Source organism: Zootoca vivipara, chromosome 10, assembly GCF_963506605.1.
Source record: "Zootoca vivipara chromosome 10, rZooViv1.1, whole genome shotgun sequence".
Taxonomy (NCBI): Eukaryota; Metazoa; Chordata; class Lepidosauria; order Squamata; family Lacertidae; genus Zootoca; species Zootoca vivipara.
Genome location: NC_083285.1, coordinates 51,548,181 through 51,562,993, shown reverse-complemented (window position 1 = coordinate 51,562,993; position 14,813 = coordinate 51,548,181). Strand labels below are relative to the sequence as shown.

The 14,813-nt window shown below is 43.3% G+C and overlaps 1 protein-coding gene across 2 annotated transcripts in view; it reads right to left on the bottom strand.

The window, feature by feature from the left end:
* Positions 1-14,813, bottom strand: part of AGK (acylglycerol kinase) — a 39,148-nt gene that overhangs the window by 22,543 nt on the left and 1,792 nt on the right. The window contains exons 2-4 of one of the 2 annotated variants that reach the window (XM_035127089.2): positions 14,503-14,670; positions 3,130-3,169; positions 127-206 (exon numbers count right to left, since the gene is read on the bottom strand). In XM_035127089.2, the coding sequence (XP_034982980.1) occupies positions 127-206; positions 3,130-3,169; positions 14,503-14,612 (230 nt within the window). In that variant the 5' untranslated portion in view covers positions 14,613-14,670. The remainder of the gene's footprint in view (positions 1-126; positions 207-3,129; positions 3,170-14,502; positions 14,671-14,813) is intronic. The other variant, XM_035127087.2, reaches the window with a different exon arrangement.

The following is a 14,813-nucleotide window of genomic DNA, read 5'->3' as shown; positions in this document are numbered from 1 at the left end:
TAACATTAGGTTCAGGGGAGGATAGGAAGTAAGGCTTTGGTTCCCGCGAATGACTTGCCCTGATGAAAGCAAAACCAAAGTACGGTACATGAAAAGGTGCCAGGTGGCTGGGAAAGGGAATCTTACCCTTTGCAAGCTGCAGGGTTGAGAAACACTGTTGCTTTCTTGATCTGCATGCTGGAAGGAAGAATCTGGTTGCCAAACACCTGATAATGGAGAGAAAGCTTCTCATTATTAAAGAATAAAAAATCCATCTGTTTTTGGCGCTAAACAATTCTGTGTCATTTCAGGGATCAGAGGGCCCCTCTCCCATCCCACAGAAATGGCTTCAGTGAGGGGGGAGCCTTTTTACTGAGCTCCGTTCCAGCCAGCAGCCAGCAAAAGGCCACCTAGATGCCTAATTTAGCCTTATGTTCTGCAAACTGTAGTCAGCTTACATTGGCAACTTGCAAGGGAACGGCAAAGGTACATCTGCATGCAGTTAGTTCCACTGAAAACAATGTGAGCCCTATACACTGACAGCTTGCTCTGCCTGCCTCTCTATCCCACTTTGATGCAAGCTGCGTGACAAGTATAGGCCCCAGGCAAATATAACTAATAATAGTAATCAATGAATTTATTCTCAACACTTTTGGTGAAGAGATATGAAGCAAGGCAGCTGAAGCAATTGTTTTAAGAGAGCTCTGTAGATTTTCAAAGCAGCAATTCATAGCAATTATCAACATCACTGAGGCTATTAGAGCAGAGGATTAAAAAATTTGTTAGAATTTAATGCTCAACTCTGTTCTATTTATTTTACCACGGTGGAAACGAGAAGGCAGAAGGCATGTGAGAAACAGTGATTCATGGGGGTAAAGGACAGAGGAAATCAAACTGGCATGTTATCTAAAGAACAGATGGGGAAAGTCAGTGATTAATTCTATTACTTTTGCATTCTTGGGGGAAATCATGGAAAAAGAGTGTCTGCATTCATAATTCTAAGGTCTGTTACAGCTGTTAGAAACATCTAATTATTTACTTGATGGGGGAGTGATATATTTGCTTGCTCTGAACAAACAACCTGTCTCTTCTACAAATTATACTGTTGGCAGACTTGCTTTTTATGGAGGCCCTGGAGTTTTAAAGAGGAAGACTAAAAAAAACCCCACTTCAAGACCCTTTGTAATCATTTACTAACCCAAAACATTGGCTGCGGGGCAGGTGCTTGTAAACTGATTTTATTTCCTGTTTGATCATTCCATCCTTCACACTACTCCCCCCCCCCCGCTCACAAACACACTAAAACAACATTGCAGACAATAACTGAATATTTCATAAACCTGTTTTATATCATCCGATTCCTCGACATTTGATGACAGTTGATGAACTGAATCAGCTGAAAAGGACAGCATATGAATTTGACGCAAAAGTAAGTGAAAAAACAGATACATTCACACACCATGATAAGCCAGGGTTGAGCTTGGCTTCCCTGTGATGTCCACATATGGGATCCTGGTTTATTAAGAAGCACGGATTCATAATCAAACATCAAACCATGGTTTAAGGCTAGCTGGCATGAAGTTTTCTTCAGCTAGATTAAGGCCAAGGGCTCATCTTGGCCAGCATCCTGTTCTCACAGCTGCCAACCAAATGTCAATGCGAAGCAGATCATCATCATCATCATCATCATCATCATCATCATCATCATCTATTAAATCTGTATACAGTCATACCTCGGTTTAAGTACGCCTCGGTTTAAGTATTTTCAGTTTAAGTACTCCACGGACCCATCTGGAACGGATTAATCCACTTTCCATTACTTTCAATGGGAAAGTTCGCTTCAGGTTAAGTACGGACTTCCAGAACCAATTACACTCATACCTCGGGTTAAGTACGCTTCAGGTTGAGTACTCCGTGAGCCCGTCTGGAACAGATTAATCCACTTTCCATTACTTTCAATGGGAAAGCTCGCTTCAGGTTAAGTACGCTTCAGTTTAAGTACTCCACGGACCGTCTGGAACGGATTAATCCACTTTCCATTACTTTCAATGGGAAAGTTCACTTCAGGTTAAGTACACTTCAGGTTAAGTACAGACTTCCGGAACCAATTGTGTTTGTAAACCGAGGTACCACTGTACCGCCCTCTAACTAAATATCCCAAGGCAGTTCACAACAGAAAAATACAAAATACACTTTTGTATAAATTTCATAAGACAGTAATAGATTAAGAACACAGTATTACAATAAAAGTATCAAATAAGAGCTGGTTGGCAAAGATTCTTAGGTTTGAAAGGCCTGTCTAAATAATATAGTTTTTAGAAGACATCTAAATGAGCAGGATGGTTCTGCCAAACCACTACTGGAAAGGAGTTCCACAAGTCAGAGCCTGACAGGTTAAAGGCTTGTTCACTCAGGGCCAGCCAAACTTCAACAGCATTTGGGACCACAAAGAGTGCCTTCCAGGTTTTTCCTGCTTCGTTGGAACTTTTTGGTCTTGCATTTTTGTATAGGTACCAGAGTACCAGGTCCAACCAGAGTAAGAAAAGCTACAACCTAGTTGCTCTCCATTCTGCCAGCTGATGAAATGCGATTTCAATCTCCAGAATCTGTAGTCTTGTTACTGATGGCCCACAAGTCTACCTAACAAAAGCAATACAGGTAATCAAGTTTCCCAAACGCTATATATATACAGTGGTACCTCGGTTTATGAACACAATTGGTTCCAGAAGTCTGTTCATAAACTGAAGCGAACTTTCCCATTGAAAGTAATGGAAAGTGAATTAATCCGTTCCAGATGGGTCCGCGGCGTTCATAAACTGAACATTCATAAACCGAGGTGTTCATAAACCGAGGTTCCACTGTATGTGTATATATATATATATATATATATATATATATATATATATATATCCACTTTCGTGATGCTCATGAATAATTTGCGATGGCACTGAACTGAGGCCTAATTAGGAGCAAAGCACAGCTCCTGTGGAAGGGGGAAAGTGTCTTCTGGTATTTGAGCAGAAGAATACAGAGAGTCCCTTTGGCAGGCTAGTCACGTAGAGGAGACCTGCTGGGAGAATCTCCAGAATCCTGCCCAAGAGAGATAAGGAGAGGATTTTAATCTAATTTGATCTTGTTAAATGGTATTACCTGGGCTTCTTGGCATGCAGCTCTCCTTAGCAGGTTATCGCTATCAGGAGGAGAAAGAAGAAAAAGAACAGTATTTTAGATAGCGCAAGTTGAGGGGAGGGAGATAGATGGAAACACACATTTCAGAATACCTACTTCTACTGCTTTGGCACACAAAACACAGACCCAACTTTCCAAAGGGGCTACTTGTCAAAAACACACAACTATTTAAATGTCACCGTTTTGAGGCCACCTTAGATTTCGTCACTTCTTGGACCATGTCTTCATTACCAAGAACCAGATTCCACCCGCAATGAGATTACTTAATTGACCAAACTGAACCCCACATTGTATAAACAGGAAGTAACTGACCAAAATTCCTACAGTCTAACTTGTGAGCGGAATTAACCAACTGCCCAGCCTGCTAGCAAATCAGTGGCCAAATTATTCCTTTTTCTGACAGAAGCGCCATGCTAGCTGCAGGACTACCAATGAAGTGCATATACCGGTAGTCATCAAATTACCAAGAACGTGCACCTGCATTTGCTAATATCCTTCCCTCCCTGCTCGTCTCCCCATCCTGTTTGCTGTTTTCCCTCATTGTCTAAATTGTATGTTCCTTGGTGGCAAGGACCTGACTACTTTTTGCGTTGCCATAATATAAAATGTGCCCAGTCTGCAAGTCTCAGACAGAAGTGAAAAAAAAAACACCCGACACGGCAAGATGGTGTCATGGCAGGGAATCAGTAAAGACCTCTGGTCCTGCCCACCAGTGACACTGGTTCCCCAGAAGGTTGCCTACAAGAGAATACAGCCTTCTGATGTTTTCCTCAACCACATCTCTGCTACGTTTCTCAAACTTGGGTCCCCAGCTATTGTTGGACTACGAGTCCCATCACCACTGGTCCTGCTAGCTAGGGATGATGGGAGCTGTAGTCCGCCAACAGCCAGGGACCCATGTTTGAGAAACACAGTGATAATTCCCCACACCTGGCTTAGACTGACACAACCAGCTAGAAAGTGAATTTCTCCCCCAGAAAAGTGAACAAAACCTGAGGGGCAACCTGTGGAGATAAGCAATGAGGTTTGAGCTGAAATAAAGCAGAGAGTCCTGCTGTTTTCATGTTGGATCAGAATCTGTCTTAGGCTGCAATAGGGAGGCATATGAGCGTCCTAAAAATTGGCCCACTGCACTTTAATGTGCATCTATATTCTAGTCCACTTTGTATTTCTTGAAACAAAATAAAAAAAATTCTTTCCAGTAGCACCTTAGAGACCATTGGTATGAGCTTTCGTGTGCATGCACACTTCTTCAGATGCACGGAAACAGGAGTCACCAGACCCTTATATATAGTGAGAGGGTGGGGAGGGGTATTACTCAGAAGGGTGGTCGGAATGGGTGATCGGCTGATAGGAGTGGTAAACCTGTTGATGCCAGTTAACGACTGCAATTGGTCTTACGGGAAAAAGCAAGGGGTGAGATGGCTAGAAATAGCTTTATCATGTATCATGAGATAAGTATCCAATGTCTCTATTCAGACCAGGTCTCGCCGGGGTTTTAAGTTTGGTAATATGTTGCAATTCAGCAACTTCCCTTTCCAGTCTATTTGTATTTCTTGTTTGCCCTGGGAACCTTCAACAGCCGATTGATATAAACGTACTGAACAAATAAATGGAAACTCGCTGCTTCTCTTTGCTCCACTTAGCCATCTTTTCCAAAGATAGCTCTCCACGTAGTCATTAAAATGGGGCTTGAAGTGCTATGCAGTTCAAGGGTGAAGAACGGAGGCAGGAAAGTCAACTTTTGGAAGCACCTCTCTCTGTGGAAGTGGCATCCCTGTTCTGATTTGTGTAGCCTGAAGCATTCTGGGTTTGTGGCTTTCATCTCTCAAGGATTAAGGGCCAAGCTGGTAAAAGCCCAAGGTGCCTGCCTGCCTGCAGCTCAGAGTGGCTGGGGTCAGGGAGGAGGAGGCCGGAGGGCAAAGGAGTGCTCAGCCGGTTTACAGCGGGGCAGTGCTCTCCTTGGCTCCGGGTGCCAAAAGGGCCAGGCAAGCAGTCCTTTCAATTCCGCTCTGATGATCTGCTGCACATTTTTGTTAATACGCAGCAAATTTACGGGGCTCGTTCCAGAACAACTCGCTTGCAGACTTTCCCCCCTCTTTCTCTGCTTATTCCACTTTCTAAAGCCATGTAACTCGTTCTGCCTCACCAGCATTTACTGCCACTGTAGCTTTTCTCACGTTACAGAAAATTGATTTTAGATGAAGAATCAATCTGGAGAAATTCAAACTAAGCAGCGAGAGAAACTCTGTCAATAGGAAACCTTTAGTGAAAATAATGGGACAAACAGAAATAAGCTTCCTAAGCGAGAGAACGCATAAATAATATATTACTCCAATTCATGCCTAATTGGAATATTTATCAAAGTTTTCCTTAGAGGCAGTAGCGCTCCCCTTAACATAATGTTTGCTCTTCACATTCAAAGGAATAAATCATGTGTGTTAAGCAACAGGAACATTTTTTTTTACAAGAATGGCAGGCTATTGACTAATTGCAGTAATTTTTATTAAGTACTACTTAAAAACCAACTCTAGTGCCGAAATGAATTGGACAGCCCTACTCCATCTTATCTGCCCATGTACAGAGAGGCACCGCAAACAAACATCTTTTTATTATAAGGCCAAAATTCTCAGCACCTTTCCCCACCCCCAGCGTGTGATGGCTTTGAAGCAAACAGGAGAGAGACCATTCTTATTAGAAGATTCCCCATCGAACCTGCTAAGTATCTGATCAGCTAAGCCTAAGGAAAGTTAATCTTGGCTGATGATGCACAGTGGCAGCTCAACAGGAAAGCAATGTATGCATCCACATCAGCTGTTTTCATGGACTTCCTGCTATAATCATTTGGTGTTCCTCAATGTCAGTCAGGAGAAAGAGCAGCTTTACAGAGGATGCTGAACTTGGACTAGCACCAGTCTCAAGGTTAGAAGTCACAGCACTGACCTTTGAGACAAGGTTGTGAAGAATGGGTGGGCTCAGGGATGTTAATTATTTCAACTTCGCCTTGCAGGTCAGCAAGTGGCAGGCACAGCCTGCTGAAAGCTAGGGCTCTTGAGTCCCATTTATTTCCATTAGTCTTACTAAATAAGTCACACACACACACATCACCTGATTTGTCTGGATTGCATCCAAATTGTACCAATCCATATGAAAGGAAATCCATGAAGGGAAATAAGATTGCACACACAAAACATTGCAAAAGGGTCCTCTGCCTTTGCAAACTCCAGCTGCAATTGTGTAGTTCTGGTCCAGATCCAGAGATCCACAAACTCAGCCATCAGCTTTGGGTGCCACATCTTAAGAAGACCATAATAATAGCCTTGTTGGATTCCTGGATCCTGTTCCATACTGCAGCTGGTCGACCAGATGTCTATGGGAAGCTCAGAAACATGACATGAAGACAATCCCCATCCATGCAGGAAGGAGGGGGCTAGGTCCATAAATGTTCCTGCTTGCATGGATTCTGCACTTCCAGCCAATCTAGTCAATTCATTTACTATTATTTTATTTATTGATATATTAGCCACTCTTCAGCCTAGCTCTCATTGCGGCATATAGACATAAAAAGCAATCACACATATGATAACTACATCAGTAGCAAATTGGAATAGTTAGGGTAAGTCAATCATAAAAATAATCACAATTAAAGCATGAGCTTAACAGACCTGGGCAAATAAGGTTTTCACTTGGCACCCAAGAGAGAACCAGGACAGTGTCTGGAGAATCTTCTCTATTATATACTAAGAGGAATGGCATCTAATGCAATAAGCTCCCAATTAGCAGCAACAGTGAGGGCAGCTAACATGATTGTGAATTTACCAGCTGGCTGAGCTATCATCACTTCGAAAAACCAATGGGCTTCTGCTATCACAATGACAATAATCACAGGTAAAGTGTGAAGCAATTACAGCCACAGCTTTTCTTCAGGGCTTGCAATCGCCGCAACGCATTGGGCAAAAAACAAATTCAAAGCTCAGCTATTTCCAGCTAATGAAATGCTGCTTCTCTGCTATCCAATTTCACAATTATTTTCCAAATAACTAGGCAGGCTTGGTGAGCCGGTAAAATTGGCAGAGATAAATCAGGAGGATTCCTGTGTTTACTTAGGTAACCAAACCAGAATCAATACAGATCCAATTCCTCTTTTCAGCTGCCCAGGATAGAACACAATCACCAAGGCAGATCAGAAAAAGAAATAATTCAGTAGACTTCTTGTGGGCATATTTTTCCATGGAACCTAAAGCTGCCCAACCCTTAATAAAGAGTTGGCCCCTTTGTACGATGAATGGTGCCTAAAGCTTTTAAAATCTAGTGTGATTCCAAATGAAACAGCCACACTCTGCTGTGCACTGGAGAGAAGAACAAATAGCAGAAGCTGTGGGTGATCAGAAACAGAAAAGCTGGTGCACAAGTCTATTGTTTCAAGCCATTCCTTCCCCCACATGGTTGGACATTCAAGGCAGCCTAAACATGGCAAGTAACCTCTGAATAAGAGACCTTTGGTGTCATCACACAACTGCTTTTATTAAGAAATGTAGAACTCAGGCAGGTATTAAAGCAGGCATCCCCAAACTGCGGCCCTCCAGATGTTTCGGCCTACAACTCCCATGATCCCTAGTTAAGAGGACTAGTGGTCAGGGATGATGGGAATTGTAGTCCAAAACATCTGGAGGGCCGAAGTTTGGGGGTGCCTGTATTAAAGGGTACAGAAGCAAGCATAAAAATAGGCATTGCTGACCCCAACTCCAAGTCCTGAAATCTAATGGCTACTAGAAGGTTACTAGCCAGTGCGAGACTGGGCACATAGAAATAGGTGGTTTCAGTCCCACTTAGGCACATTCCTTTATAGCAGGCAATTGCCCTTTATCAGGCACTGCCCTCACCTATCAACAATGACGCTAGATTATTCCAAAGTAAAAAGTCAGCTCATTATCACTATTATGCCAGTAAATCTGCATGTAGGGCTGTTTCTTGATTACATGTGCGCTGTGTGTGTGTGTGTGTGTGTGTGTGTGTGAGAGAGAGAGAGAGAGAGAGAGAGGAGAGAGATTTTCTTTGTAGATTGGATTTCCTGGCTATTTCTAGATTCCAGATGTTCTAGATTGTCCCACCCTCAATAGACATAAAAAGGTAAAGGTAGCTGGCGTACAGCTTTCAGGTCATGCAGCCAGCATGACTAAGCTGCTTCTGGCGAACCAAAGCAGTGCACGGAAACACAGCTTTACCTTCCCGCTTGGAGGGGTACCTATTTATCTACTTGCACTTTGACGTGCTTTTGAACTGCTAGGTTGGCAGGAGCTGGGAAGCAGCAACGGGAGCTCACCCTGTCGCGGGAATTCGAACCGCCAACCTTCTGATCGGCAAGCCCTAGGCTCTGTGGTTTAACCCACAGCGCCACCCGCATCCCATGTTCTCAAAAGACATACCACCCAGCAAAACACCAGCCAATTATTACAAACATGCCTGCATCCCAAGGCAATCGGGATGCCTTTCTTTGGGACCCCTCCTGCTGTGTCAGTATTTTCTACAGCAATACGTAATCAAATGCATGGTACATTTTTGTTCTCCAACCTAGATGCCTATTGTCACAGAACAGCAAGCATTTCTCTTGCGACTAGTAGGCTGTCTTTAGCAAACTGCTGCCCAGTATTACTAAGGGACTGCAAAAGCATCGTAACAGACACTCTTTTAAGTTGGCAATTCCCAAACTATGCACCAGGGCGTGCTTATATGAAAGTAAAGGTTCCTGCCACTTTCCAGTCAGTACCTGTCAGGTCAAGCAATTCTGTTGTACTGCTGCATGAGGAATAATTCAGTCATACCTGGTGCTGAGATGCACTGGTTGCCTCACTCTGAATGCCTGCAATTCCTCCCAATCTCTCTGAGTGCAAAGTGTGCCTTCCAGGTGTGGTCTACAGACCATACGTGTGGGTGGAGGTTTTCTAGGTTTCTCAGTCCTTCGGTTTTCGGTTGGAAGAAAGTTGGGATCTTAGTCTGCTTTTTCCTTAGGGGGATTTCCTCAGAATGTAGAGGTAATATGCCCAGTTCTTTATAGCGCTGTCTTGTCAGAACCATAGCTAGACTCAGGGTAATAGAGGCTACTTTAGAAAGGTCAGAGTTAATCTGGGAAGCTACGGAAGGGGGGGGAGTTTGAGTACCCTTCCAAAAACTCCCAGAGTCTTTTTGCTGATAAAAGCGAGAGGTTGGTAATTATTTTTCTAAACTGAGCCTCTTTATCAGCGTATTTTTTTAAAACGCTCTTACTCACATAGACGACACTCATAGAATCATAGAATCATAGAGTTGGAAGAGACCACAAGGGCCATCCAGTCCAACCCCCTGCCATGCAGGAAACACCATCAAAGCATTCCTGACAGATGGCTGTCAAGCCTCTGCTTAAAGACCTCCAAAGAAGGAGACTCCACCACACTCCTTGGCAGCAAATTCCACTGCCGAACAGCTCTTACTGTCAGGAAGTTCTTCCTAATGTTTAGGTGGAATTTTCTTTCTTGTAGTTTGAATCCGTTGCTCCGTGTCCGCTTCTCTGGAGCAGCAGAAAACAACCTTTCTCCCTCCTCTATATGACATCCTTTTATATATTTGAACATGGTTATCATATCACCCCTTAACCTTCTCTTCTCCAGGCTAAACATACCCAGCTCCCTAAGCCGTTCCTCATAAGGCATCGTTTCCAGGCCTTTGACCATTTTGGTTGCCCTCTTCTGGACACGTTCCAGCTTATCAGTATCCTTCTTGAACTGTGGTGCCCAGAACTGGACACAGTACTCCAGGTGAGGTCTGACCAGAGCAGAATACAGTGGTACTATTACTTCCCTTGATCTAGATGCTATACTCCTATTGATGCAGCCCAGAATTGCATTGGCTTTTTTAGGGAACTTGCCTCGGCGCCATCTTTTCCAACCCTCAATTTTTATTTAGGAAAGTGGGCCACTACTGGATGTGATTCAGGAGACCCATGCTGAGCATCTCCTGTGATTTAAAAAATACAGTGGTACCTCAGGTTAAGTACTTACAGTGGTACCTCGACTTACGAAGACGATCCGTTCCACGGCCATCTTTGTAAGTCGAGGTTTTCGGATGTCGAAGCGCTGCTTCAGCACATGCGCGAAGCGTGATTTTTCGCTTCTGCGCAGAACGCGTGCGCCAGGCACGCACAGAGAAAATACTTCCGGGGGTTGTCGACTTCGGAAGTCGAAACCTTCGGAAGTCGAAGCGTTCGGTTGTCGAGGTATGACTGTAATTGGTTCTGGAAGTTAGTACTTAGCCTGAACCGTACTTAACCTGAAGTGAACTTTCCCACTGAAAGTAATGGAAAGTGGATTAATCCGTTCCAGACGGGTCCACGGAGTACTTAAATTGAAAGTACAGTGGTACCTCTACTTACGAATAACTCTACTTACGAATGTTTCTACTTGCGAACGGAGCTCCGTCCGCCATCTTGGATGCAGTTTAGATAGGATTTTTTCTACTTACAAATTTTTAGATAGGGTTGCTTCGACTTACGAATTTTTTCTCCCAATGCATTCCTATGGGATTCGACTTACTATTTTTTTCGACTTACAAATGTGCGTTCGGAACGCATTAAATTCGTAAGTAGAGGTACCACTGTACTCAACCTGAAGCGTACTTAACCTGAGGTATGTCTGTAATCAGAAGCCACCCAGAGAGGGGCCAAAGACTGGGATCATGGCATTGGGATATGGAAATGTAACCCTTTTGCATCAGACTGTAGCCCTCCATTAAAATCCTATCCCTAGTGAAGCTGCTATTTGCCCCACGAGGAAAACTTGCAGGTATCATGCAGATGCCTGCAAGCGTTCTTCATTTTTGAATTGTATAAGATGGCAGGCACCGTATGCCTGTAATGCTGCTCAAAATAATAAGACCTTCAAATTCCATAGCCATAGCCCAGGGTTTTGCTATTCAAGAATAAGTAAGAGCTAATTGGAGCCGGTTTTGGCACCAGATTTCTGCACTCCCCCCCAGAAAAAGTCCTCCTCAGTGGCAAATGAACAAGCAATGCCTGAGACAGCTAATTCCAGGAAGTCAAAGGCTAATCTGAAGCAATGTTGAGCTAAAGCAGCCCCCTTTGCATCAGAAGCTCCGACTATGTCAGGAAAAAAGGGACAAGATTTCACTAAACCTTTAATCTGCTATAAAAGGACACTATATAAGTCTAGTCAAGAGTGCCTCAAGCATAGTAATTTAGGCTCCAGTATCAGCAACAACCAAAACTCAGTTGCTAGGCTATGTTCATATTGTCTACCCTGTTCAGCAAGATTCAAAAAGCTTAATATTTCACGTGTACGGCTCTACATTTCCCTCTGTACTATTTCTACACTAGGCCATCATCGTGCTGCACCTCACAGGAAAAACTGGGTGCGCTGCATCACAATCCTGGATTTGCATAAAGTCAGGATGGGGTAGGGGAACAAAAAAAGGCAGGTTGGATGAGGTAAAAAAGCCTGTGACATGGAAGCCAGAAGGGAGAGACACTGAACTATTGTATTTTAATATTTTGTTGGAAGCCGCCCAGAGTGGCTGGGGAAACCCAGCCAGATGGGCAGGGTATAAATATATTATTATTATTATTATTATTATTATTATTATTATTATTATTATTATTATTGGGGGAAAGTAGTGGCAAGGTAATGGGAGAGGTCCGAATACCCTAGGAAGTGATGAACACTGGGGGGTGATGCGGTTCTTTAAACAGAAAAGAAAAAAAATGTTTAACAAGGAGAAATAGTGGAGTTTGGGTACAACTCAAAACCAAAAGCCTTTCTCAACTCCCTTCTCACTGTACCCAAACCTTGCTTAAACCTCCACTTTTCCCTCTGTCTCTTTCTGCATTCCTAGACGAAAACAGGGCAATTTTTTGTCCAGTGGGTGAGGAGGGCCCATTAACATGTATAGTGTGTGTGTTTGTTCTTGGTTCATTTCAGTTTGTAAAAGAAGCAACCACCTTATTTCATTCAGAAAATTAATGGAGGAGCGTAAGTATTATTACAAGAAAATGCAAGAAATTCCTTCCCAATTACTATTCCCATTTCTGCTTTCTCTGGAAGAAATATTCATCGTAAGGTCCTAAACCACTGCACTCATTTCTAAAAACGTGTAGCAAGAAGCTTTCATTTTAATCCCTGTTTGCACATTTAATATAGTTTCAGGGAAATGCAAATACAGCCAAATTATTTTAAACCATTGTTGACTTGCAAACCACATCTGCTCTGTTGTTTGATCACTTTTCAAGAAACTGGTGCCAATTAAGCCCTCCTGTTTTCCAATCTCTTCTACAGAGAGTTCTGCCAGAGTCTACATGGAAGACTTAAGAAACTAAATCTTCTTTGTCTCTCGTTTTTCTCTTTTTTCAGTTTCCCCCCTCTTGGGGGCATTTGCATTTTACCTAGATGTAAAGTATTCATATTTTCTTACTGCATTTTCCCCCAGTGTATTGAACTTGGTTTGGCTTGGTTGATTTCAGTGGGTTTTGGCTGTGTGACAAGGGCATAAAATGCGTGTTTTGGGGAGCAGGGCAGGCAGCAAAAGCCAATCCCAGCACCAATACCCCATTTCCTACCTGATCCATCCCAGTCTTCCTCATTAAGTGGCAGGGTCCAAAGGGAAGCGTCTAAGAGCTTAAAACCCTCCCTGTGATTCGAAAAGCTGCATTACCAAAGTTCTTGATCCCAGAGGCTTCCAAGCATGATCAGTCAAAAGCTTTTGGAGGCCCCATTCAGACTAGTTCAATGCAGGGAGATTGGAGAGATCAGCTGAGGCAAACATAGTTTATGCCAGAGGCTGCCATCATGGGCTTCATGAAGCATCTCAGCCTCCCCCTACTCGCTTTCTTCCATTGGTCATGCAGTGGTTAGGGTGGTTAGTTTTTGCTGCCTTGGAACTATAGGGGAAGCTAGATGACTGGTGCTCTTCTTCACTTTCAGCTCTACATGCTTTTAAAAGCTGATTAATTCCACTGGAACTAGATTCCTTGGAAAAGTGAAGTGCATCTGAATGCTTTCTCTCTTTGTTTCTCCAGGGAGTGGGGTGGCCCTGATCCTGTTGAGCGGAGAGAAGTTATGAGAGGTGGTGACACCCATAGCACTCCCTAAAAAATCCAAATGGGCCCACAGTTCCAAAACGGTTGACAACCCTTATACTAAACCATGGTTTAGAGCAGGCATCCCCAAACTGCGGCCCTCCAGAAGTTTTGGCCTACAACTCCCATGATCCCTAGCTAACAGGACCAGTGGTCAGGGATGATGGGAATTGTAGTCCAAAACATCTGGAGGGCCGAAGTTTGGGGATGCCTGCTTTAGAGTTTTGTGTGAACCAACCCCTAATACAGTCATACCTCGGTTTGAGAACACTCCGGTTTGAGTACTTTCAGTTTAAATACTCCGCGGACCCGGAAGTGTTTACTTCTGGGTTCCGCAGCGCGCGCATGCGCAGAGGCACTCTATCGGCGCTTTACGCACGTGTGGAAGAGGCACTCGAATTCAGTACTTTTCGGGGTGCAAAAAAAAATTATGCTGTTAAAGCATCCAGGGGGAAACTGTGCAATCCTGTCCATGACAGTTTCATTTAATCTAAAACACATCTATCAATTTGATTATAGCAATTTGCCATATCAGGACCAAAGAAATGAATATGAAATAATTGTGTATCTCACAACTTACAGATGCACAAAGCCAGTCTGTAGCCCCCCGCTGATCAAATGCTAAAACTATTTTACAACTAATTTTCAAATTTATGCACATATAAATTTCCTCTTCCTTAAAATTGCAAATTTGTGGAGTGTCTCCCAAGAGTCTTTGCTTTTAGTTCCGGTACATTGCAGTAGCAAGGGAACTCACATTTTATCAAAGAAGAGGAACGGGGGTGCTTAACCCATTTGCAAACCAAAATCTTCCCTGACCTGCTTTCCTTCACACAAGGGGATGTTCCATGTAACATCCCCACCATTAGAAGAAAAACTGCCTGGAAGTGTTTCTGATCAGGAGAACAGCCCATAACTGGAAATGCTAAGGACCTCTACCTTGTGTCACTGCTCCAATTAAATCCAGAGCTTTCCAAGGCTATGGTAAGGCAAAGCAAAAAGAATCAGGAGAACAGTATATATGCGCCACTCCCATTTTGCCCTGGACTCTGGTTTAGAAACCAACAATGAACAAACCCAAACCCTTCCAAAAATTCCAATATTCTTGTAAAGATTAAGTGTTCAATCCTGGTAGCTGAAACTCGTTCCCCTTGAAAACAACAGAACTCAAGTTCAACTGTCTTAGCTTGGATCCAATCCAATGAATTAATTACCAGTGTTTTCCATACAGCCAGTTTCCTCCCCAGGTGAGCAGGCAGGCCCCAGCGGTGGTCTTCTTCCAGTGATTTCTGAGTGTGAGAAACATTTTGATAACCTTGGCCATGTTTATGTTTTACTCTGCAGCACACCTTACAGGGGACTCCGATGCGAAGAAACAGCATCTGTGTGGTAAACCGTAAATAAAAGATTAATATCACCTGAGACAAGGAAATGGTTGCAACATTCACTTAACTCTAAACATCTATTTCTTTCCTGTTAATAAAATAATGGCAGGAAATATTAAAGGATGAGAAAAATGCCTCCC